Below are 26,275 nucleotides of genomic sequence, written 5' to 3'. Positions count from 1 at the left end.
TATTCACCCGTCACGTGATAAACTCATCTTTAGTGTGTTGTGCCCATAAAAACTGATGGATGCAACAAATCAGCAATGAGAAACCTTTATATCAAAGCGATGCATTAGCGTTAATTTTTTTTTTCATTGCCACTGAACACACGAGCGAGCGGCTACGATAAGCAACGTCTCCACGGATAAACAAGCGCCGGCTCAAAATCTACAGCGAGCTCAAACACAAGAGGAATACAACCATAGAACAGTAGTTTGGTCTTTTTTTTTGATCAAAATAAAGTATACTTTCATATATAAGCAATAAAAAATAAGTAACATCTCAATACTCCAATAATAACTCTTACATGAATATTGTGCTCATTGGGATTCTATCTCGTTACAGATATTTAAATTAATTCTTATAGGTATTTATATATATATTTTTTTTCTGTTTTGCGTTCCGTTGCAATAGGAACTGTTTGCCACCTCCAGCTGTCGACAGTGCTAGACCTCACTGATATGGTTTATGAACAGAGACCTGATCCCTGTGGCTGATGGGAGTGTGGAAGGCAATAAGTGGTCAATGAGGAGATGGTATGAGGCTGACGGTTAGCACCACAGAAGATCCAGAAGGAAAATCCACTTCAGAACTTCAGGAGAGACAATTGACTCTAGAAGGTCCGGAAGTACCATCCACCCAGAGGGTCAGAAGGGACGATTCATTTCAGTATTTTAAGGGGGACCATCCCTCCACAACTCCGCTGAAACGCCCCAGAGGGGTAGACGGTACCATCCACTCCAGGACGAGGAGTCAGGAGTGCTGATCTTCTGGGAGGCACCATTCACTCCAGAATTCCAGGAAGGATCATCCACTCCGGAGGGTAAGTGGAGATGATCGATTCTCAGAGTTCAGCAGGAAACTGCCACTCCAGAAGGTCAGTGGCGATGATCTGCTCCAGAAATTCAAGAGGGAGGAATCGCTTCAAAACTCCAAGAGGGGCAATCTCACCCAGACATTCAAAATGAATGCTCTGTCCCACAAGGTCTGGAGGGACCGCAGTGGATGGTTCTCAAGAGGACCTGGAGGAACCATTCAGTCTAGATGATCTGGCAGGACAAGCTTGTCCAGAAGATCTGGAGTGACCATCCAGTCCAAAAGATCTGAAAGGGGACCATCAGCTCAAGAATGTCTAGAGGTACCATCCCACTCTATACGGTCAGGAAGGATGTTCGACTCCAGATATTCAGGGCAGAGGATCAATTCCAGAAGTTCAAAGAGAGACGATCCAATCCAGAAATTCAGGAATTAATTGTCGCTTCTGAAGTTCAAAAAGGATGATCATTGAATGATCCCAGGAAGCACTACAGTTGAAAGGTGAAGAGTCAAACTCCTGTCCAATGAACACTGAGCTGAATGGATGACGGACAGACAGACGGGACCCTGTAAAATACCGGAGGTCTTTCAGTCAGGAGACACTGTCCTTTTTTTCCAGATGTGGATAGTGGTCCAGAGTTGTTTTGGATTTAGCGGCACAGACGTAGATTAGCTCAAGAGAGTCCAGAGTATCAGTCAGTCAGTTTTATGTTTTTGATCCTGTCCTTAATGACTGGGTGGTTTAAAACCAGTTGAGTCCTGATACAAACCAGTCTAAGGGTAGCTCGTCACTGCAGCCTGTTTCTGGGCGAGACGTCGCAGCTCCTCCCTGATAGCCTTTATAAGGGAGGCAGAAGTGTGAGCAGAGGGGGAGGCGTCCTCTGGTGGGTACTCTGGAGTCGGTGAAGTCAGGAGGAGAGGTGGAGCCGACGGGTCACGCAACGAGGAGCTGGGCATCTGGAAAACAGAGGAAGAGGAGAACTCGGGAAAAGACAGCACCTGTGGGGAGAAGAGAAAGAGGGGAAAGAGGGTAAGACCAGAAAGTAAATCCAGATATCAGACATGAAAAGAAATGGTAAAGACATTCATGTCTGTGGTTATTTGTTAATGTTTAACAACGACAAATCGTGTTGCACTTGCAACCAAACTAGGTGAAAGACGCTACTTGAACTGAAGACGAAAATCATTGTAAACTTTGCAACTTTGATTTAGACAGAAAAAAATAAACTTTCAGTTTGATTTGCACCCTGAGGGTGAGCAAGGGTCTCAGGGCAAGGACTGGTCATGACTTCTAAAAGAATGACAGAACCACTCAGTTTGGCCCAGTTTGTTTTAATTTTTGCATCTCCCCACAGTGAACTCACACTCTCTCTGCTGGCTCCTGGTCTGGACAAGTCCTGGTCTGAGTGCTGCTGGTTCCAGCTGGAGCCAGTGGGACCTGACATGCTGCGACCCACCCCAGGGTACGCACCAATCTGACTCGACAAACCCACCTGGGTCAAGTGGTGGAGCTGTGCACCTGGAGGTCAACAAACAGATACAACCAATCATCAGGAGGAAAGAGTTTCAGTTTCAGATGCCTATAGGAGATTTGGACAGGTCGAGTATTTCTTAACTTGTTAATGACAACAAAAACTACTGATATCACAAATATGGTGATTACTAAAAAATCTGAAAAGCATGTGATCAGTACATTGAGATGACTGTACCTGTGCTGCCGCCTACAGGTCGCGGTCTGGACGAGGAGGGGGGGTCCTCGTACTGCCCTCTGCTGTAAACTGACTCCTGCAGCTGGTCTCCAGTAGAAACATACCCTCCTGAGCTCAGCCCCTGCCTGAATAAAACAAACAGAGCATCAGTACTTATTCAGGTCCGTCAGCTTTCAGACCTGGACCTGGTTTGAAATGTACTGACCTCTGCAGCAGGCCCTGGACTGATGTGGGAGACATTCCCAGCTCGGCGTATCTCTGCAGAAAGACAGAAAGAACATGAAGACTGAACATGGAGTCGTGACAGAAGGAGAAAGGCCTCAGCTGCAGGACAACACACTCACTGCAGAAAAGGGGCTGTGAGTGGGGGCTGCTGGGTAAGAGCCCCACTGCCTGCCTGGGGGGCGGGGCTGTGGGGAGGGGCTGGGCAGGGCAGGGCTTACCCCGCTCACCCCAGCGCTGCCCTGTGAGGACGGCGACACCAGGGCAAAGGCATCATCCAGGAGTGAGTGCATCTGCTGCCGCGCCTCCTCAATGGAGGGCTGGGGGGGCATGTAGGGCGGTGGGGCTGGGGCGGGGTCAAACACCTCATCTGTAGGGGAGGGGCTGCCGTGGTCTGGGGGCAGGTCAGGGTCCGACTATAAAAGAAAGGTAAAAGAGAATATGGAATAAAAACATTATAAATACGGGCTGACTTTACATTTTAACAATAAAAACAAAATGGGACCAAAATGCTGCCCTGAGGAATTTCAAATTCAATATTGTAGAATCAGAAGTATCGAGCTGTTCTTCTAGCTGTTCAAACAATGTCACTGTCTCACCATGTAGGCCACGTTGTTGAGTCCAGGGTATTTCCTGTAGGTGGCGCTCTGATCGGTGAGCAGCCGGTCTCTGTCTGTATCAGGAAGACTTCCAGGTCCTGGCTGAGCCCGCCGACCTCGAGGAGAGCGCCTTCCTCTGGACAGACATTTTTGAAAATATGTTTCCTGTCTCCTCAGAAATGAATCATCACAATGAGAAGCTCAGGCTCATACAGTTTTATGTTTTATTGTTTTATTAAAATAAGAACAGAGTTTTTAAATGAATAAACATTAACCTACCCTACCCTAACCCTAACCCTAATAAATAATAGTAAACAATGTGTCTGCCCTCAGATCAACTCAGTTTTCTCAGGTGAGATCTCACCTCCTTCTGGAGTCTGTGGGGGTGGGAGGTGAGGGGGCGTCGGCCTGTAGGATGCAGTCCATGTGGTCGTGGGCGGAGCTATAGAGACGCTGTGCCACGTCACCTTGCACTGGTCCATCACCGAATGCGTCCATGATGTCGTCCATAGAGGGGAACTCACACTGACCCCGCCTCTTAGCGCGTTGACGTAGTTTGTTTCTATGATGCTCGATCTCTGACTTGTGTCGCAGTGCAACCTGCAGGAGCACAGGTCAGTGATGTCAGACAGGTTTAAAATGACCCCACACTGAGCAATGAGGGTCAGCATCTCACCTCTGTGTTGACCTTCTCTGTGAGGGTGGGGCTCGGCTGGGATGGGGCGTGTGGTGGGCTTGGGCGTGGCTGCATGGCGATCAGCTGCACCTTGTTGGCCTGGCGACGCGTGCCATCAGACGAGCCGCGAGACAGACGGTCGACATGGTCGAAGATGGAGGACGAGGAGAGAAGCTCTTCAGGACCGCTGCCTGATAGAGTGAATGGAGACAGAAAGGTCAGAGGTCAGAGAAGAATTTCATTGTACAAAGATAAACAAGAATGAAGTCAGCTCCCATGATGCATTTCACTGACAAACATTCCAATTTCTTCACCGGTTATTGAGTGTTTACAGCTGACAGAAGCATTTGATTCACTGTTGATATAAATTATTGATCACAGCAGCTTTAATGTGTCTGACAGGAGATGATGTGAAGGTATAAACGTACCCATCTTGCTCCTCCCTTCAGTCGAGCAGCATTATGAAGAAAAGATGGAGGATTTTCGTTAAAACACAACAACAGACTTGTTTTCTTCATTCATTCATTTCTCTTTTTCTTTAATCAGCTGCTCAAACAGTAAATCAACATCTAAACACACACACATTAAACAGTTCAGGTGATGATGTCATAGTGTCTCTGACCGTTTTTGGGCGTCTTCCTGTGCTGTTTCCCTTCATTGGGCGTGGCCACAGGTCGAGTGCTTTCTTCAGCTGATTCTCTACCGCTCGACTGGTCGCTGCCCAACGAATCACCGTCTGACGGGCTGAGTCTGATGGAAGAGAGACAGAGGAGTAATTCTATTTATGTATTCAAGTCTGGGGATTTTACTGTTTATATCATCCTTCTTCTGTTCTACTTCGATTTTTATTCTGATATTTAAATTTTCACCAAGAAATCAATAAAATTTTGTTCTTCTTTGTCTTATTTTGTAAAGAAATATTTAAATCTACGTCAAAAGAAGACAATTTTTCAGCGTTTAAACCTTTAGCATTGTTTCAAGGTGTGTCAGTATCAATCCAACCAACCAACCAACCAACCAACCAACCAACCAACCAACCAACCAAACAGCCAACCAACCAACCAACCAACCAACCAACCAATCAAACAGCCAACCAACCAACCAACCAACCAGTTGAGTGTTAACAGATATGCATAAAGTCTAAATGTGTGACTGACCTGCCCCTGCGACGGCCGGACCGAGCTGCCTTGGTGGACGATCCTTTAGATTTGGGGGTGTTGAGGTCACCGCCATCGGAAGGTGTGGCCTCTTTGACAGGGGCGGGCAGCGGGCCGGGCTCCTGGATCACCATGATGTCGTCTTTACTGTGTTGACCAAGGTGGAGCTTGGCGAAGTCGAAGCCTTTCACACTGGGAGCCTGAAGCTGAGAGACGACACACGGATCAGCTATTAGTGATGACGTATAGGACAGGAAAGAGTTAACAACTTCCTGTTGACCTCTGACCTTCTGTCTCTGCTGGATGGTGTTGATGGCATCTGGCTGGAACTCCAGCTTCTCCGAGCCGCACAGCTTCCAGTAGAGGATGATGATGATGAAGACGGCCAGCAGGACAGGGACGACGACTCCAACGATCAGCCAGATACTGCTGCTCTGAGTCTCTGCTGGGGGGACAGACAGAGTCTCCACGGCTGGAGACAGGTGAGACAACGTGAGATACAGGTGAGATAACGGGAGGTACAGGTGAGATACAGGTGAGACAACGGGAGATACAGGTGAGAGACAGGTGAGATACAGGTGAAAGACAGGTGAGATACAGGTGAGATACAGGTGAGAGGCAGGTGAGAGACAGGTGAGAGGCAGGGGAGAGACAGGTGAGAGGCAGGGGAGAGACAGGTGAGAGACAGGTGAGATACAGGTGAGAGACAGGTGAGATACAGGTGGAAGACAGGTGAGATACAGGTGAGAGACAGGTGAGATACAGGTGAAAGACAGGTGAGATACAGGTGAGATACAGGTGAGAGGCAGGTGAGAGATAGGTGAGAGACAGGTGAGGGCAGGGGAGAGACAGGTGAGAGGCAGGTGAGAGACAGGTGAGAGGCAGGTGAGATAGATATCAGTTTGTGATCAGGTGTTCTGAGTAAACTCAGGTGTGGACTCACGTTGGGCAAGCGGTCTTTGGACTCGGTGTCCGAGTACGATGGCGGCTCTCTGAAGGTCCAGACGGTTCAGGGTGGCTGCTGTCACCTCGGCTGGTATCCGCTCACCACCTGGACCCTCCACGAAATAAAAGACCTCCAGGGGGCGCTCCACCCCCGACAACCTCGCCACTCGCACCACCTGAGACACGACAGGGCAAACAAAACACTCAGACAGAGCAAACCTGTATGATGTTTGTATCTACCTGTATGGTGTGTGTATGTACCTGTATGTTGTGTGTATCTACCTGCAGACTGTTGTTGCCCACAGCTGTCGCTCTCCTCAGGCGCCTCCTGCTGGACGCCTGCAGTCCTTCCTCCAGCAGCAGAGCCAGACGTCTCTCCAGTCGAGCTTTAAAACTTCTCTCAGCCACCAGCTGCTCCTGAACCCCCAACAGGACTGAAACAACACACACACAGACACACAAACTGGACTCCAGTGTACTGTGTTTTTAAATACTTCAGATATCTGTCAGAGGTTTCTGCATCATCCCAGTGAAATGGAGTCAAACAATCCAGACTGTAACAGAACTAGTTTCCACTAGCAGTCTGTCCTCACACAAACTACAACTATCTGCATGGTCTGGTACAAAAGGTGGAGGCGGATTGGTTGAAAAACAGAAACAAAGCTGAGATGTGATCTCACCTGTACGGACCCAGGTGGAGCGTAGGTGGTGAGACGTGTTCAGCTCAGGGTAGTGGAACGCTGTATACCCGTAGACACACACACACACACACATATATATATATACATTTTCAAACTGTTTCACACCATTTTACACAAGTTTAACACAATTAAGACATGTTCATTTAATGTTTAACACATTTAAAGGTGCATTATGTTAGAATTTTAGTTAGAAAATTCAAAGATGAACTAAAATTATCAACAGACTGTAAAGAAATAACAGATCAGTGTTATGACGGCTTTGTACTATGTTGTAGAGATGTCTACTGAAGTGATGTTTTTATATGTTTAACACATTAATATACGTCTAACACATACGTTTAACACACACTTGTTAATGTTAAATGTTGTGTGTTAATCCTGCATTAAACATGTGCTATACAAATGTTAAATATTTAACACGTGTAACAAACAATTATCACATATTATACTTCACATTTATTTTATTCCTTATTTTTGTCCTTTTAGTACAGGTGGAGACAGTGAGACAGTGATAGCAAAATTGTGTTAACATGCATTTGTGCGTTTGTGTCGTACGTTCTGCGATCTGCAGGGCAGGAAATCCGACGTAGAAGCTGAACTCGACCAGGCTGAGCTTCCTCAGGTGTTCGCTGACCTCTGACCCTGGCAGGTAGTCCCGCCCATCACGCACTGCAAATGTGATGTCAACAGAAACCTTCTGCTCCTCCCCCAGTTGGGCCACGCCCATGGTGATGTTCAACAGCTGGAGAAGACACACACACACACACACAGATTATATATTTTCATAATAAACTTGTCTGTGAAGGATTAATTGCCTCGGAATCAGAATTTAGAACATGTGACACTAAAAATAGAGTGAGGATCACTGGAACTATTTGGTGATTGATCAGGTAGTTCATGGTTCCAGCTTCTCCAGTCTGAGGGTTTTGTACTTTTCTCTGATTAATATGATATGGAAACGTGTAAAACAGGTAACAGACTCACCTGTACGGTAATGTTTCCTGCTTCATTAGATCGTCTCCGTATCTCAGCGTACGCCATCATCAGCCCTCTCTCAACTCGTTCGCTGAAGTTGCAGACTCTGATGTCGATGTGGGTGGGGACAAACTGCAGCACCGAGTGCACCTGGTACCTGAGGTCAGGTATAGTGTAGAGCGGTGACACGGTGGGAACGGGGCCAGAGCCACGTGGCGGCTGGCGGAGGGCATTGATGACTGACATGGCAGTGTAGATCAACGGTCCTGACACGACTCGGAAGGCAAAACTGGACGGAGTTCTCAGGAACTGACGACGAAGCAGAGACATGACAGACATCCATCAATCATCTGACATCATCAAGGTGAGTTCAAGGTGAGTTAAAGGTGAGTTTAAGGTGTGGTCACTCACATTTTAATTAATGCTCAATACAACATGTGAGAACAATCAATAATAACACTCAAACTTTAGAGGCAGCAAACAACAAAATATCATGTTTTTCAATGATTAGAATGATTTGATAACAAAGTAGAGGACTCATGGAGGAGGTGGTGTTTGTACCTGCAGCTCCACTGAGCGGTTGAACTCTCTCTTCAGAAGATCTCTGACTTGACCAAAACCTGCTGACGAACCTTTGGAGCTGACTGCAGGAGACAAACACACAGATCAGCTGACTCCACCTGTTGGTGTGACTCAGCACCACCTGGTTTCCAGTCACAAGACATCCGACCTCTTACCTACTCTGACCAGGTACATCTCCGGCTTGGTGACGTTACACAGGTACTGTCTGGTGGGCGGAGTCTGGGCCACTCTGGGCGTAGTGACTGGAGGGGCTCTGGTAAGGCTGATGGCTGTGATCTGGGTGGTGGTGGTGATGCCAGTGGTCGTGGTTGTAGCCTTGGTGGTGGTGGTAGCGGTCCTGGTGGGTGGAGCCCTTCCTGGCTTCTCTATGACCACTGGAGGTCTCTCCGGTCTGTCGGGGCGGGTGGGAGGTCCCAGAGGTGGAGGGGGAGGCACCCGGCCAGTGGTGTTTGAAGGGGGGCGAAGAGGGTGTCTGCCTGGGACTGGGGCATGGTCTTTGGGTCTTGGAGCAGGTGGAGATGGGGTGGAGGGTGTTTTGATGGTGGGTGACTTGTCACCAGTGAGTGTGGGTGAGAGGGTTAGGGGAGGGGTGGGTCTTGCGGGGGGAAGCTTGGGCTCCCGTTCTGGAAGAGGACCGGAGCTCAGGGGCGGAGATGGAGGGGAGTGGTGGGTTTGTGTTGTTGTGGGAGTGATGGGGGATTCCAAGTCAGTCTGGTTGACCCGGTCCCGGTCCCGGTCCCTGTCTCGCTCCCTCTCCCTCTCCCTCTCCCGGGCCAGCAGGTTGGTGTAGTACTCCAGACTGTTCATGTCCGGCAGCAGCAGCTCTGTCGGTTCCAGGGGCATCATGTCCTCCAGGTCGTAGTCATCATCCCAGGCAGGGAAGACATCCGGATGGGTGGGGCGAGTGTGCAGGGGGATACTGGGGGTGGAGGAGGAGGGTGAGAGAGGGAGGCGGGAGGAGAGGGGGAGAGTGGGACGGGCTGGGAAGGCGGTGTCGTAGGAGACCCAGTCCCCCCCGTCGTCCTCATCATAGGTATGGTTGGGCAGCGGGGTGGCCAAGGCCAGCTCCTCGCCATCAGGCACCATGAAGGACAGGGTCTCCATGTAGTCTCCAGAGCCCCAGGCCTCCTCCAGGGAGGGACCCTGTTCCCAGGGGGGAGGAGGGGTAAGGGTGGGCTGGGTGTGTGGGGGGAGGGGCGGGGGGAGGCTGGGGGACAAGAGGTCTGGAGGTCTCAACAGGAGGTGGATCCCCTGAGCACCAGAGTCTGAGTCCTCCGCAGAGCCTGCGCCACCACTGTTACCATGGTAACCAGAATCTGAGGGTGGGCTGGGGGCAGGGGGTCTGAGAGGGGAGGAGGGTGATGAAGGATGTGACGGAGACTCTACCGTCCTGTTCAATTCCAGAACACCTGCGGGACAAAGAAAGTGATGTGACCAAACCTGAGGACTCTGACCAGACCTGAGGACTCTGACCAGACCTGAGGACTCTGACCAGACCTGAGGACTCTGACCAGACCTGAGGACTCTGACCAGAACTGAGGACTCTGACCAGACCTGAGGACTCTGACCAGAACTGAGGACTCTGACCAAACTTGAGGACCCTGATGAAACCAGAGCACCCAGCCGCCCACTCCCCACATGGCAACATGACATAATTGACTTGAAGTGTAAATCAGCAATACAAAAACCGGATGAAATGAATGCAAACAAAAAAAAATTTGCGGGCGCTCATGCTGCCCCTCCACAAATGCCACCCTGGGTGGCTACCCATATTGCCCATATGAGGAACCGCCCCTGACCCTGACCAGACCTGAGGACCCTGACCAGACCTGAGGACCCTGACCAGACCTGAGGACCCTGACCAGACCTGAGGACCCTGACCAGACCTGAGGACCCTGACCGAACCTGAGGACCCTGACCAAACCTGAGGACCCTGACCAGACCTGAGGACCCTGACCAGACCTGAGGACCCTGACCAGACCTGAGGACCCTGACCAGACCTGAGGACCCTGACCAGACCTGAGGACCCTGTGTGAAACACTGGGCAGATGCTGTTATTTTGTCAAGAAACAGTTCCAGCACATAAAACCCTTTTTTAACCCACTTTTTGTTTTGTTGAAACCAGATGGATCATGTTAATCAGTGAACTCTGGAGCTGTCGGTATGTGGGTTGTGTTTCCTTTGGACAATGCCAGGCTAGCAGTTTCCCCTCTTTCTAGTCTTTATGCAAAGCTAGGTTAACCAGCAGCTGGCTCGAGCTTCATATTTAAAGAGTGAAATCAACCTGAACATGCGAGTCTCAGAGGGGTTTCTTCTTCTGTTTCTTCCTGAGTCCTTTTTTTCCTTTTTCCCTCTGCAGTCTTTTTAAACCTATTTGTCTTTGTGTCATCACACACACACACACACACACACACACACACACACACACTGCCTGGTTGCCCTGGTGACGCCGTACTTTGCGACGACATCACGTGCTGAATGGAGACGAGTGATTGGTATTCAGGAGACAACGCCCTCAAATTCACAAACGAACGATAGATAGATAGATAGATAGATAGATAGATAGATAGATAGATAGATAGATAGATAGATAGATCAGATGTATTCTGAAGATTTAAATGTTTCAGACTCTATAATCAGCAGTTTGTCTTTATTACTACACTCAGGAAATTTGATTTATGGTAAATGTCAGATTAAATCCTGATTATCTGATTCATCAGTAGAAATGTATGTAATTATATAATGTATAGATAATCAAACATAGTTCAAATGTCTGTGAGGTCAGAAACTGTGACCACACCTGAAGAGGTGAGTTTGACTGTTTCCTGATGATTGTTAAGAATAAAGTACTAATAAAGTTTGATTAAAAGTGTCTGCCTCAGTCAGTTAATAAAGTTATTTTTGAGTATAAAATGAATAATGGATCAGTTTGTCACTTTAATCCTCCTCAGTGTGACATCATCAGGTCATGTGACTCATTCAGTGTGAGATATAAAGGTGTGTGTGTGTGTGTGTGTGTGTGTGACTCAGTGTCAGTGGGAGGACGACAACATGAATAAAGATGAAGATCTACTTCAGTGAGACAGTGGTCAATAACAGCGACTCCTTATAAGGAACTTTCTGTTTTGTACAGGAAGCTCAGAGGTCAGAGGTTACAAAAAATAACAATAAATAAAAATAAAATGTAGCCATGAGTCATACTCGAGGAAAAATAAAGACATGGTGTTATAATATTACTTTGATAAAACTGAGAGTCACCCATATGAATAGTACTCGAGTAAAAGTTTTAAAGTATCTGATATTAAATGTACTTAAGTATACTATACTACTATATAAACTCATATTCAGTGAGGTTTGTAATATTTGCATTTATGTGGAATATTGTTTGTTTATTCTGTGTGAAATGTAAACAGGAGTCAAATTCTTGAATGTGTACACACTGAGGTGTCACGATTCTGTCACGAGTACACGATTTGATTTTGATGGGAAGCCATCCCATGTATCTATGGACTCACCAAGATGCACAGGGAAGGAGCACCACTCAGACCCATCATCAGCAGCATTAACTCACGTTACCTATAACATATCCAAGCACTTAGCCAGTATCTTAGCTCCTTTGATCGGCAACACCACATCAGAAACTCACAGGATTTCACCAACAAGGCGAGAGAAATAACACTGGACCCAGACGAAACAATGGTTGCTTATGATGTCACATCACTTTTTATATGTATTCCTACTCAAGAAGCAATTAAGATGGTGAAGAAACGCCTGCTACAGGACAGCACTTTGTTCAACAGAACCAACTTCACTCCAAACCACATTTGTGCCTTACTTGACCTCTGTCTGATGACCACCTATTTCCAGTACAGTGAAGGTTTCTACAGACAGAAGCATGGCTGTGCCATGGGCTCACCAGTGTCCCCAATAGTGGCCAACCTCTACATGGAAGAAGTTGAGAGCAGAGCCCTCATTACCTTCACAGGAACTGCTCCGAGCCACTGGTTCAGGTATGTGGATGACACCTGGGTCAAAATCAGAACAAGGGAAGTGGAAGCCTTCACAGAACATACAAAAACTGTGGACAATAACATCCAGTTCACACAGGAAGATGTCAGAGGAGACAGTCTGCCCTTCCTGGACTGTGCAGGACACACTGAAGAGGACAGAAGCCTCAACATTGAGGTGGACAGAAAACCGACACACTGATCAGTCCTTGCTGTTTGACTCTCATCACCCACTGGAGCAGAAGCTGGGGATCATCAGAACCCTAAACCATCGGGCTGAGACCGTGCCCACTAAGTCAGAGGGGAAGGAGAAGGAACAGAAGCACGTCAGGGGAGAACTTAAAACCTGTGGCTACCCAAACTGGACCTCTGTTAAAACCGCTGAAAGATCCAGACAGAGAGGAGGAGACGAGAAAACGTAACAACATCATCATTCCTTATGTTGCGGGAACATCTGAGAACCTCAGGAGGATCTTCAATAAACATCATATGCTGGTTCACTTCAAACCGACCAACACGCCGAGGCAGAAACTGAGTAATGTAGTTGATGCTGTTCAATGCAGCAGGACTGCACAGATTTGGCCTAAGACATCACTTATCACCCACCTACAATGCTCTACTGAGTTCTCTCCAGACAGCTTAACAACCACTCACACCTGGGCTCACCTGGCCTTAGCAACCCACACGAAGGCCGGTTGGACCAACGACCCATAAGTGGCCCTAACGAGTCTGAAACTCAGAGCTCACACGTGTCCTTAACGACTCTGTGAGGACACTCCCACACAGGGAGTCCTCCACTTGGTTAGAACTGAAGAAGCCTCTTGGATGAGAGGTGAAACGTCTTGAACAAACTGAAACAAGTCCAGTTGCCTACGATACAGCACCTAGAATTACCATGACCTGGGTGACTGAGAACCTTCATCACATACTGGATCCTACATTTCCCACAATGCACCTGTGTGTGTCTTTCATTAGAGCCTCCCTGCTGTGTCTTTTGATCGGGCTGATGAGGACTGACCAGGACCAGGCCCTGAACTGTACCCTGTAACATCAGTGGAATGTCCCTTTAACTGCCACTCACCTGCAGCAGGTGAGCTTGACGTTACCATGGAAACCAGTGTGCCGACCACCAGCAGAACCACACCGAGTGTGCGTCTGCACGCTGAGGTTCTGGATTCCATCCTGGTCCTGGTCCTGGAGCCAGGTCCTGGCGGGATCACAGGGTCCATCGTCCTCAAAGGGCCGGCTGTTTGATCCCGGTGCAGAGAGCCGAGGGCCCATCAGGAGGACCTGAGGACAGGAAGCGGGTCAGTACACCGGTTTACCCATTAAAGGGTCAGTCCACCAGTTTACACATTAAAGGGTCAGTCCACCGGTTTACACATTAAAGGGTCAGTCCACCAGTTTACCCATTAAAGGGTCAGTCCACCGGTTTACACATTAAAGGGTCAGTCCACCAGTTTACCCATTAAAGGGTCAGTCCACCAGTTTACACATTAAAGGGTCAGTCCACCAGTTTACCCATTAAAGGGTCAGTCCACCAGTTTACACATTAAAGGGTCAGTCCACCAGTTTACACATTAAAGGGTCAGTCCACCAGTTTACACATTAAAGGGTCAGTCCACCAGTTTACACATTAAAGGGTCAGTCCACCAGTTTACACAAATATAAGGTATGAAGCCTTCTTTGGGTAAACTGCCTATAATCTGATAAACTGCCCCAGTGATGTCACTCTGGTGCATTGTGGTTAATGTAGGCACCAGGTTTTGAAAAGGAAGAATCTGTGGAATAAAAGAGGATATATCTGTGTTTCATTTGTTTTTAATCTGTCCAGAATGAGTCCAACAGTGTTATAGGAGGTTAATAACCGGAGCCTATTTACCCATAATCCAAGTGGGCCACTGAGTGACATCACTGGAGGCAATTTATGAGATGACATACAGCTTCCTTTGGAGCCACAAGAGGCTTTGTATTACTTTCTTCACATATACAGTAAACATACTTTAATGTGTAAACTGGTGGAGTTACCCTTTAAAGGAAAAGGTCACCCAAATATGTTAATTAAAGTCATTACACAAAGTGACTTGAAAAGATTTTATTTACACCCTTTTTTAAGCTGAACTCTTCAGTGTAGCTGCTAAGCTAGAAGCTTTAGCCTGCAGCTCACCTGCACGTCGATGGTGTAAATATGGCCTCCTCAGATCAGGGTGTGAGCTCAGGCTTCTGCAGACTGTGATTACAGCAGACGAGCTGGAGACGTCTGATGTTTTTTTGGTTGTTTTTTACGATTTAAAAGTCTCTAATATCAGTATTTTAAAGACCCGGGGAGGCTTCCAGTTTCAAACCTCCCCCCACAGCCCCCAACAGTTTACAGTTTACACCATCATCAGCAACAAAGGACTGATATCAAAGTAAAGTGCATGGTCTGTTTTTATCTGATGACTTACATGTCAAACCAGAATAATCAATAATGTGGCTTTAATAATCAATAGTTTCAGTCCTGATGCAGGATGATGTCTGAAGAGCAGGTTGTTACACAGAACCACAGTCCAGCTGAACCGTTTCACTGTCTGTGGCTAAACATACACAGTACACACAGTACACACAGTACACACAGACACACACAGATACACACAGATACACACACAGACACACACAGATACACACAGTACACACAGTATACACAGTACTAAGTACACACAGTACACACAGTATACACAGTACACACAGTACTAAGTACACACAGTACACACAGTATACAAAGTACACACAGTATACACAGTACACACAGTACACACAGTACACACGGTATACACAGTACACACAGTACACACAGTATACACAGTACACACAGTACACACAGTACACACAGACACACACAGACACACACAGATACACACAGATACACACACAGACACACACAGATACACACAGTACACACAGTACACACAGTATACACAGTACTAAGTACACACAGTACACACAGTATACACAGTACACACAGTACTAAGTACACACAGTACACACAGTATACACAGTACACACAGTACACACAGTACACACGGTATACACAGTACACACGGTACACACAGTATACACAGTACACACAGTACACACAGTACACACAGACACACACAGATACACACAGATACACACACAGACACACACAGATACACACAGTACACACAGTACACACAGTATACACAGTACACACAGTACTAAGTACACACAGTACACAAAGTACACACAGACACACACAGACACACACAGATACACACACAGACACACACAGACACACACAGTACAGATACAGTGCACAGACACACGCAGACACACACAGATACACACACAGACACACACAGATACACACACAGACACACACAGACACACGCAGACACACACAGATACACACACAGACACACGCAGACACACACAGATACACACACAGACACACACAGACACACACAGATACACACACAGACACACACAGATACACACAGATACACACGCAGACACACACAGACACACACAGACACACACAGTACAGATACAGTGGTCCAGTCCTCCTCCCTCCTCTGCTCTGTATTAATAGTTAATGTGCCTCCTCTGCTCAGGGCCCTGTTCAGCTCGGTTCCGGCCCTGTTCAGCTCGGTTCCGGCCCTGCTCTGCTAACAGCTCTGTCTCCAGGCCGCTCACACCTCTGCTTGCCTGGCTCGGCTCGGCTCGGCTCGGCTCGGTCTCCTCTCTCCGCTCGGTCTGTAGATAAGCGGCTAACATCCCGGGCCTGCCTCTGCTCTGCCCGCCTCTGCTCCGCACACACGCCGGGCAGGACGGCTGCTGCCCGCCGCTCCACACTCACCGTCCCCGGGTACAGCTGCAGAGCATCCGTGCCCTAATCACCCGGTCCGGTCCGGTTTAACGCGTTAACGACCATGATCCTGATCCTCGTAGTAAACCGGGACAGATCCAGATGCCTCCTTCATGTGAGCCGCAGCTGGAGCTTAAAACCGACACCGGCTCTGCGGACCGGCAGCCCGTCCTCACCAACACCGAGCATTTACATACAGCTGCACACTGACAGCGAGCCGAGCCGAGCCGAGCCGAGCCGTGCAATCGGTACAGGAGCCTTTTATCCTCAGAGAGAGATCAGACCTACCTGCCATCCTGGAGATGCGGTTCGGGCGCGTCACGCCTCTCCCGCAGCCGCGCGGCGCGCTCCCTGCGCGGTGAAGGAGGAGGCGGAGAGTCCCCGCAGAATCAGACCTTCCTCCTCTCCTCCGTCCGCAGTCTTCTTCACCTCCACATGTCTCTGTCCACCCGAAGAAGACCGGACATGGTCTGCACCCGTCCGTACCGGTCCCGGATCAGTCGGTACCAGTCCGACCCGGCTCCGCCTGCTGCTCAGCGTCAGTTGATCCAAATCTACAATTCAAACGACATCTTGTTTTCTATCTGCTCACACACACACACACACACACACACACACACACACACACACACACACACACACACACACACACGCACACACACACACACACACACACACACACACACACACAGCTGAACTCGGATCAGGATCAGAACCTGGACCAAGCCAGACTGAGTCCAGATGTTGATCTGAAGAAAAACCCATAAACAGTCACTTTGTATTGAAATCAGCTCTTTAATATCAAAACAATAGAAACATGTGACATCAGCTGAGACATGGAGATAAATGTGTTGATATGTTTCTAACAAATAACTGAAATAATAACAGAATAAGAAAAATACAGAATATAGTTTAAAACCCAATAAACGTTTGTACTGTATCAAAGTAAAAAGATGAACACAAAGCTCAGAGACTCTGTTGGGTCCAGATAAAGAAGTTCTGTATGTAATGGTTCAGTAAATCAGATTGTAATGACGTGTATTTAGACTGATGGTGGAGCTCTAACATGAAGTTAATATGAACTAAATCTGAAAGTCCTTATTTCTCCAACAGACAGAAAATAAAACAGACAAAAAAAAATCACTAAAAAGACTCAAATAAAATAGTCCTGACAAATGTTCAGGGACGTCTTGTCTTTAACTTGATTACAGGAATTTTTATTATTGATATTTGTAACAAACCCAGTAACTGAAAACGCTGCTTCACTCTGTAAGTTCAGACGGTGTTACCGTCATTGATACACAAAATAATAGTTGGACATTTCTATTCTACCAGTTTGATTTCCCACAGTTTGATTGCAGCATGTTGAATTCAGACTGGCTGACAGATGTGTCGTCCTGTGCTCGGTACATAATGTATTTGAAGCTGTTGAACCTAACTCATCTTTGAGCGTTGTGACGGCGCCGATCACACTTGTGAGTATGTTTAAGTATTTTCTGAACGTAAAGAAAACCTTTTACAGTAAACGGCTGAACAGAACAGCATGAGACATGGAGCTGTTGTTGAAGCACAAGCTGACTACACGCTACATGCTGTATTTAGATGTGTGGTTTCTCTGAGTGAGCTGAGGTATGCACTCTACTGAGTGCCATTCTAGTTTGTTTATACCTTATTGTCAGTTCCCTGTTTTCTCTTCTGCACTTCTATCATTCTGTCTCGTGATTCGTTTATTGTACCAAACCAGACAAATTCCTTACGTGTGAAAATCTACTATGAAGATGAAGTTCAGTTAAAAGAATTAAAAAAATTAAGAAAACTCAGTCAGATCCAGTCTGCAGGGACAGGAAGCCATCAGGTGGTGGTTTGTCTATTGAACCGGTCTCTCTCTCCACCTCGGCCACAGAGAGGAAGCATGGACGACGACGAACTTGTCTCTTGGTGTTGTGTTTGGGGTTCCTCTGGTACATGTCTGCATGAAGAGGACAAGATCAGAGAGACACAATTAAAAATTAATATTCCTCTAAATTAATTCAAGTATTAGCTCTAAAGTGAAGAGCTCACTACGACTTGTCCAGGACTTGGGACTTACCTGCTGTTAAGTAATTTCAGGACTCACTGGTCCTGGCTCGGGACTTTAATTGATATTTGACTCAAGACCTGACTTGGGACTTGACTTGGGACTTCTCTTCACTTAGGTGACACGACTTTAGAGGTTACTCGGGATATACTTGTCTTGACCTGGGACATGACTTGATACTTGTCCTAGCACTCACCTGTCATTACTTGAGAAACACCATGGGACTAAGTTACCTGTCTGGAGTTTGTCTGAGGGACTTATGTGTCTTGACTATAGAACTTGAACTTGACTTGGAACTTGTCTTGAGGCATTATTTGGGACCTTCTTGTCTTGACCTAGTGTTTGACTTGGGGATTTTCCCATCTTGACTTGAGACATGACTTTAGAAGTGACTTGGGATGTGAAACTTGTGGTCGGACTTACCTGTCTTGACTTGGAATTTGTCTCAAAGAATAATCCGTCTTGATTCTGGACCTGACTTGTCTTTAGACATTATTTGGGACGTTCTTGTCTCGACCTAGTGTTTGACTTGGTGATTTCCAATTCTGACTTGGGACCTGATTCTGAAGTGACTCAGGACATACTTGTCTTGAGCTGGGACATGATTCATCTTAAGACTATCTGTCTTGACTTGGGGCTTGTACTGGGACTTACCTGGCCTGACTTAGGACTTAACTCTTGAAAAGTTTTACTCTCTTGCCTTGTGACTTGTCTTCAGACTTGTGTAGGACCTGTTCTACTTTGTGACTAGGGACTTATTTGGATTTGACTTGAAGTTGGCAAGGGGGCCTGAAGGTCTTGGCTTTGAAGTTGACTCAGGACTTGTCTTGGAACTTAATTTTCTTCTTTTTTGTGATTTGTTTTCAGACTTGTTGGTGTAGACTTGGAACTTGACTTGGGACTTTCCTGTCTAGACTCTGGACTTTCTAGTCAGGACTAACATGTGACTTGTGAAACAGTGAGTTCGAGCTCTGAGGAGACAGGAAGTCGTACCTCTGAAGCTGATGACGTACTGCCTCTGGCCTTTCACTACTTGGACGTCAGCTGTTCTGTTGGAGAGAAATGCCTCCTCCAGCATTTGTGATGTCACTGAGGTGCTGCGCTGCTTTTCATCCTGAGGGAGGCAGAGACGGGTTAGCATGCTAACATGCTAATATCACGATCCCAGTCAGCATTGATGATGTGAAGAAAAAACACATCTGATCCTATAGGTTCAAACTGACAAAGCGGTCTGACTCACCAGCTGTCCGTACTCCACCCAGTTCCCCTGGTCCCCCTTATAGTACCACAGCCACTGAGTCGTCAGGGTGTAGTGAGGCGGCTTTGTCACAGAGGAAACCGTGGAGAGACGGCGAACACGCTGCGACCCCTGACTCTTCGTCAGGAAGTTGACGGGCTGATCAACGCCACTGAAAACAAAGGAAAGTTTCAGTTGACGCTTCATCAACAGCAGATTGTTTTCAAACCTGAACAGTGACCTGTGACCTCTGACCTCTGTGTTTTAGACGGGTCACAGAAATCTCGCTCGATGTCCTCCATGTGTGGCAGGTCCGTCCAGGTGAGGCCATCAAACACCTCCCACTTGTAGGGCAGGTGGAAGTGAACACGGCGGCACTCGTCTACACAAAGAGAGATGAGAAAACTCAACGACAAAAACAAAAACACTGAAAATATGAAGACTGAAGCACACAAGAGAGAAAAATACTAATTTCAATCAGCCTGAATGTGAACGAAATCAAAAAGACTTCAACAGATCGTCCAATCATCGGCTGACAAACACACCGACCATAAATCAGAAAACATTATTGAAGTGAAACATTAACAAATAAATTAATATGTAACAACTTAAAACTCAAATTTCACATATGAACAATTTGTTAAAGGTCACAAAAATAAACTCTGAGAAAAAAATGAAAAAAATAATAATGAAAGAAGAATCTACAAATACTGAGAGAGGCTTTTTATGGTCTTATGGATTTTTTTAATTTATTAGGAAAAAGAAAATAATAAATTTAGAAGAACATCTATTGATACACAAAAAGAAACACATTGTTAAAAGATCAGTTTAGAAGATAATTCATAAAAAAAACCCATCCAAATTTTTCTATTTGTAAAACATGAGTCAAAGAAACTTTGAGCTATTTTAAGAAAGTTATATTTACATGTAAAGAATGAATAAAATAAAAATGCAATTTTTTTGCAGTTTGTATTTGTTTGGGATCACAACTGAAAAAAGAAACTTTAGTCCAGAAGTGTTCAGCACACTAACTCTAACAGTTTGCTGTGTTTCTGTCAGTCTACAGGAAATGAACAGAGGTGTGAAGTAATCAAGTATATACTTCAGTACATGTTTCAGGAATCTGCACTGTACTTGAATATCTCTGAGACTTTCCCTCTCTACATCTGAACACAAACATCTGAACTTTCTCCTCCTCACATTTTCACAACAGTCTCGTTACTTTAGTTTGATGCATCTGAGGTGAATTATGGATTATTGTTATTTGGCGTCATCGCACGCCGCCTTCTCAACATCACGAGACTGATGTCGACCTATCAGAGCACATCATACACGGCAGACGCAGCGAGACGAGACAAAGACGTAAAAGACGTGAACAGACAGAGAGGGAGACTGAATGGGGAGAAAAGGCGTGTTAGTGTCTCGTATCTGCAGAGAGTTTCTTATTTTCTCTCTTTGTTGCTGCTCGGGACGCTTTACCAACCCAACATGTGGCTGTTTGACGTCCTGGGAATGAGACTCAACTATCAACTATCTTTGTGGTGCGTTCAGGAACAGCTGGGACAAATCCTACTGACTCTACCTTTAACTTTAATAGTCTCTGAATTATATTAATATGACGTGAGCTTCAGTTAGCTTTGACCACAGATGTCCTTCAGAGGGAGACTTTTTACTCTGATACTCTGAGTACATGTCAGAGCCTGTACTCTATTACTTTTACTGGAGTAAAGAAGCTGAATCAGTACTTGAGTCTGTTTTTACTCGAGTATCTGAACTTCTACTGGACTGTGAGGAGCAGAATAAACACATTAACTCTTCTGTTCTGATGTTCTTTGCAGCTGCATTTTGTTGTTTCTGTTTGTGAGTTTGATGTAAACTGACTGATGTGATTGTTCAAAGTGACCAGACTCAGTCCAACACATGAAGAGTCTAAACTCTGACAGTCTGCTGCCATCTGGTGGAGTTTAAAGTTAACTGCAGGAACAACAGACCCGTTGATCACATGACAACAACATGAAGGTGAATCAGTCTGAAGGTGAACTCACTGTGAAACCTGCAGCTGTTCCTGATGAAGTGCAGACAGATGTTGTTCCTGTCGTCAGTCTGAGGTCTACACCAAGACTCTGGAAGATTCTCTGAAACACATGGACATGAAGAGATCAACACCTGCAGCAGGTCCACCTGAGCACAGGCGTGTTCCCGTCACCTGTGGAGGTTAAACGTGAACACACCTGTGTTCCTGTCACCTGTGGAGGCGGCGGCAGCACTGAGGTGGTGGATGTTCCTGTAGATGAAGGGCAGCTCCTGGATGACGTCTCTGCTCAGTCCTTTCTCCTCCAACATGCGGCGGCCATGTTTTCCAATGGCGTGCAGCCGTTTACACTTGAGTCCAAAGGTGCAGTCGCCTTGAACGAAGTGCTGACACAGGTGGACTTTGGTGCAGGTCTCCTCGAAGGTGCATCTGCCGTGAGGACCGGAGCCTTTGTTATAGTGCTGACACACCTGAGACGAGACGGGACACGTTACACCTGAGACACACCTGGAGGACCGACCAGTGACTGTGACCTCTTGGCATGACTTCACATCTCAGAAGAAAGAGTTCATCTGTTCTTTATTTACAAATTGTCTCTTAACTATGAGTCACACTCGGATGTTTTAATGAAGTGATTTCAGAATTACAAACTGTATAATTATTAAATGTTATGAGTTACTGAAATGACCACAGTTCAAAAGTTTGAGAAGACAAAATAAAGTTTATGTTGAATTGATGAAAAACAGATCCCGAGACAGTTTTCTCATAAATGTCACAATTATGAGGTAATTCTGTCACAAGCATGAAGAATATTCAGATGTGATGAGAGAAGACTCACAGTCATTATGTCATTTTGACATCTTGTAACTACGTGATTAAAATCTCATCATCATTAATCTATGAACTTTGTAACATCTTAAAGTTTTATCCTAATTATGTGATCTTAAAGAAAAATCAGATTTTAATGAGATTTTTATCAGAATTGAGATTAATGAGACTTTGAATGTAAGAGAGATAAAAATCTTTTGTGTTTCTCTCTGAATACAGATCTCATAATGTTTCATTTCTTTGTGATTATGACATGTTGCATCATAACGTGACAATTAAAGAACAATTCTTTGGTTCACGTTAGTTAACGAACATGACAGAACAAAATGTTTTACCTCTGTGGAAACTGGACACTTTTTATCTTTATGGTTTGTTCTTTTTCTTTTTGGTCTTTTTTGTTTTTGTTCTCTGCTTCGTTATTTTAACTTCAGATTCTGTTTGAGTTCTTCAGGCGTCTCTTCATTAGTTTCTTCTTCTTCTCTCTCTGTGTTACCACACGACTCATTAACACCTGTTCTCACATCACACTGAAGGATCCTCATGTCTGATCACATCCACTGAAACCAGAACTGAAGCTACTCTGGTCCAAACATCTCCAGAGGAAAGAAGAGAAGAAACTGAGAGAGGACACAGAGACAGCAGAACAAACTGCAGGAACGTGTTTCAGGTTTAGATCAAGTTCAAAGAACACGAAGAAGAATCAGAAGAGTTATTATAAGAATATTTATCATCTGAATAAAACTCTGACTAATTATCTGAGCAGCATCAGCTGTGTCACAGGTGTGTGTGTGTCACAGGTGTGTGTGTGTGTCAGGTGTGTGTTACCTGTGGCAGCAGCGTGGGGTCATTCTGCAGCAGCAGCAGAAACAGGACGTCCTCGTTGAGCTCGTGCAGCGTACACTCTCTCAGTAATCGATAGTTGTGATCTGAACGAATGTCGTGAGAGAATTTACACGACTTCCTGCGACAAACAAACAACAACGAGGTCTTTAATCAATCAGAACTGAACAGGATCCATCATCAATACTTTATATTTATTATGTTTATAATAGTTAAAGATCATTCAGGGTCACAATCAAAACTAATCATTCAGATCCACAAACATATTCACTCATTCACTGTTTATGAAAAGATGACTCCAATAAACAACAGCAATAAACAAGTATTAATGTGTGTTAATGTGTATTAATGTGTGTTAATGTGTTAATGTGTGTTAATGTGTGTCAATGTGTGTTAATGTGTGTTAATGTGTTAATGTGTGTCAATGTGTGTTAATGTGTGTTAATGTGTGTCAATGTGTATTAATGTGTGTTAATGTGTTAATGTGTTAATGTGTGTTAATGTGTGTTAATGTGTGTCAATGTGTATTAATGTGTGTTAATGTGTATTAATGTGTGTTAATGTGTGTTAATGTGTGTCAATGTGTATTAATGTGTGTTAATGTGTATTAATGTGTGTTAATGTGTGTTAATGTGTGTCAATGTGTATTAATGTGTGTTAATGTGTTAATGTGTGTTAATGTGTGTTAATGTGTGTTAATGTGTGTTAATGTGTGTCAATGTGTATTAATGTGTGTCAATGTGTATTAATGTGTGTTAATGTGTTAATGTGTTAATGTGTGTTAATGTGTGTTAATGTGTGTCAATGTGTGTTAATGTGTGTCAATGTGTATTAATGTGTGTTAATGTGTGTCAATGTGTATTAATGTGTGTCAATGTGTATTAATGTGTGTTAATGTGTGTCAATGTGTATTAATGTGTGTTAATGTGTGTTAATGTGTGTTAATGTGTGTCAATGTGTATTAATGTGTGTTAATGTGTTAATGTGTTAATGTGTGTTAATGTGTGTTAATGTGTGTCAATGTGTGTTAATGTGTGTCAATGTGTATTAATGTGTGTTAATGTGTGTCAATGTGTGTTAATGTGTGTCAATGTGTATTAATGTGTGTTAATGTGTCTTAATGTGTGTTAATGTGTGTCAATGTGTATTAATGTGTATTAATGTGTGTTATTGTGTGTTAATGTGTGTCAATGTGTATTAATGTGTGTTAATGTGTATTATTGTGTGTTAATGTGTGTCAATGTGTATTAATGTGTGTTAATGTGTATTAATGTGTGTTAATGTGTTAATGTGTGTTAATGTGTGTCAATGTCTATTATTGTGTTAATGTGTGTCAATGTGTGTTAATGTATATTATTGTGTGTTAATGTGTGTCAATGTGTATTATTGTGTGTTAATGTGTATTTATGTGTGTTATTGTGTGTTAATGTGTATTATTGTGTGTTAATGTGTATTTATGTGTGTTATTGTGTGTTAATGTGTATTATTGTGTGTTAATGTGTGTCAATGTGTATTATTGTGTGTTAATGTGTATTTATGTGTGTTATTGTGTGTTAATGTGTATTATTGTGTGTTAATGTGTATTTATGTGTGTTATTGTGTGTTAATGCGTATTATTGTGTGTTAATGTGTGTCAATGTGTATTATTGTGTGTTAATGTGTATTTATGTGTGTTATTGTGTGTTAATGTGTATTTATGTGTGTTATTGTGTGTTAATGTGTATTATTGTGTGTTAATGTGTATTTATGTGTGTTATTGTGTGTTAATGTGTATTATTGTGTGTTAATGTGTATTTATGTGTGTTATTGTGTGTTAATGTGTATTATTGTGTTAATGTGTGTCAATGTGTATTATTGTGTGTTAATGTGTGTCAATGTGTATTATTGTGTGTTAATGTGTATTATTGTGTGTTATTGTGTGTTAATGTGTATTATTGTGTGTTAATGTGTATTTATGTGTGTTATTGTGTGTTAATGTGTATTATTGTGTGTTAATGTGTGTCAATGTGTATTATTGTGTTATTGTGTGTTAATGTGTATTATTGGATTATGAGGAGTGCGATGAGCTGCTTCAGTTTCTGTTTCCTTAAGTTTCGTTTTGTCTCTTCACTGCAGCAGGAAGTCTGTATCAGTCCGCGGCGGAGGAGTAAATAGTCCAGATTTAATCAGATAAAAATGATCATTTAAAGCTCCTGATCAGTTTCTTATCAGTCTGTTGTTGTTTTAGATCTACGGAAGCCTGGAAGAGAAAACACTCAAAGCTGTCGTGATCCGGTGGTGAGATAGAGGATGTATCCCTCCGCCGCCGACAAAACAAACTCTGACTTTATTCAGTTTATCACTCTGACGTGTTTCTGACGTGTTCATGTCTACAAGAATTAGACCGGCACTTTAAGATGAACTTGTTGTTGCTGTCTGACACACCTGAGCGCGTGCGCGCGGCTCACCTGCCCTTGCCGAACCTGCAGTTTCCGTAGATGAAGAACTTGCAGAGGTGGAGCTGCTGGCAGCCTCCGTCCTCCTCTCCGGACCCGGACCCGGACCCGGTGCACGGCTCCCGGCCGTACTTGCTGCACAGCCGCAGGGAGGTCTGAGCGACCACCGTGCAGTCCTCCAGCCGCGCACCGCCGGCCCCCGCAGGGCCGCGGACCAGCAAGAAGCGGGGGCACCGCTGGATGATGTCGAGGAACTCTTGTTCGGTGATGTCGCAGCACTGCAGCAGCTTCCGGTACAGCTGCAGCGGCTGCATGGCTCCAGAGCTGCTGCACAGCAGGCTGGTGGCCAACAGGACCTCTCTGCTGTAGGACATGACGAGCACTGACAGCTGATCACAGCTGATCACAGCTGATCACACTGAGGAGCAGGAAACACCCCAGACCGTCACAATAAAAGCACCCTGTAGGCTACTGTCTGACAGCCAATCACAAGTGTTGTTATGTCTGCTGGACAATAAACAGACGTCCTGATTGGTGA

General features: G+C 45.2%; 2 protein-coding genes across 3 annotated transcripts; both read right to left on the bottom strand.

The window, feature by feature from the left end:
• Positions 1–422: 422 nt before the first annotated feature.
• On the bottom strand, positions 423–16,658 carry LOC141008463 (UPF0606 protein KIAA1549). The gene is made up of 20 exons (XM_073480840.1): positions 16,577–16,658; positions 13,502–13,710; positions 8,569–9,822; positions 8,393–8,475; positions 7,841–8,140; positions 7,412–7,598; positions 6,836–6,895; positions 6,438–6,589; positions 6,154–6,331; positions 5,498–5,682; positions 5,211–5,416; positions 4,666–4,803; positions 4,054–4,258; positions 3,742–3,977; positions 3,378–3,513; positions 2,901–3,194; positions 2,762–2,814; positions 2,557–2,681; positions 2,212–2,366; positions 423–1,846 (listed from the first exon to the last, which is right to left on the bottom strand). Exons 2-20 carry the CDS (start codon positions 13,647–13,649, stop codon positions 1,622–1,624), a joined length of 4,320 nt encoding a protein of 1,439 aa, XP_073336941.1. The 5' UTR covers positions 13,650–13,710; positions 16,577–16,658; the 3' UTR covers positions 423–1,621.
• A 405-nt stretch (positions 16,659–17,063) lies between these two features.
• parp12b (poly (ADP-ribose) polymerase family, member 12b) lies at positions 17,064–26,174 on the bottom strand. Of its 2 annotated transcripts, none has more exons than XM_073480851.1 (8): positions 25,750–26,174; positions 23,288–23,423; positions 21,834–22,104; positions 21,648–21,737; positions 19,858–19,984; positions 19,606–19,774; positions 19,359–19,479; positions 17,064–18,257 (listed from the first exon to the last, which is right to left on the bottom strand). In XM_073480851.1, the coding sequence occupies exons 1-8, from the start codon at positions 26,109–26,111 to the stop codon at positions 18,106–18,108; spliced, it is 1,428 nt and encodes a 475-aa protein (XP_073336952.1). In that variant the 5' UTR covers positions 26,112–26,174; the 3' UTR covers positions 17,064–18,105. The 2 variants fall into 2 exon arrangements, with proteins under 2 accessions (XP_073336952.1, XP_073336953.1); XM_073480852.1 differs by having other exon boundaries at positions 21,849–22,104; positions 25,750–26,147.
• Positions 26,175–26,275: the final 101 nt, after the last annotated feature.

Source organism: Pagrus major, chromosome 14, assembly GCF_040436345.1.
Source record: "Pagrus major chromosome 14, Pma_NU_1.0".
In the NCBI taxonomy this organism is placed as follows: Eukaryota; Metazoa; Chordata; class Actinopteri; order Spariformes; family Sparidae; genus Pagrus; species Pagrus major.
Note: the sequence above shows the minus strand (reverse complement) of the source record. Positions and strands in the feature narration are given on the sequence as shown.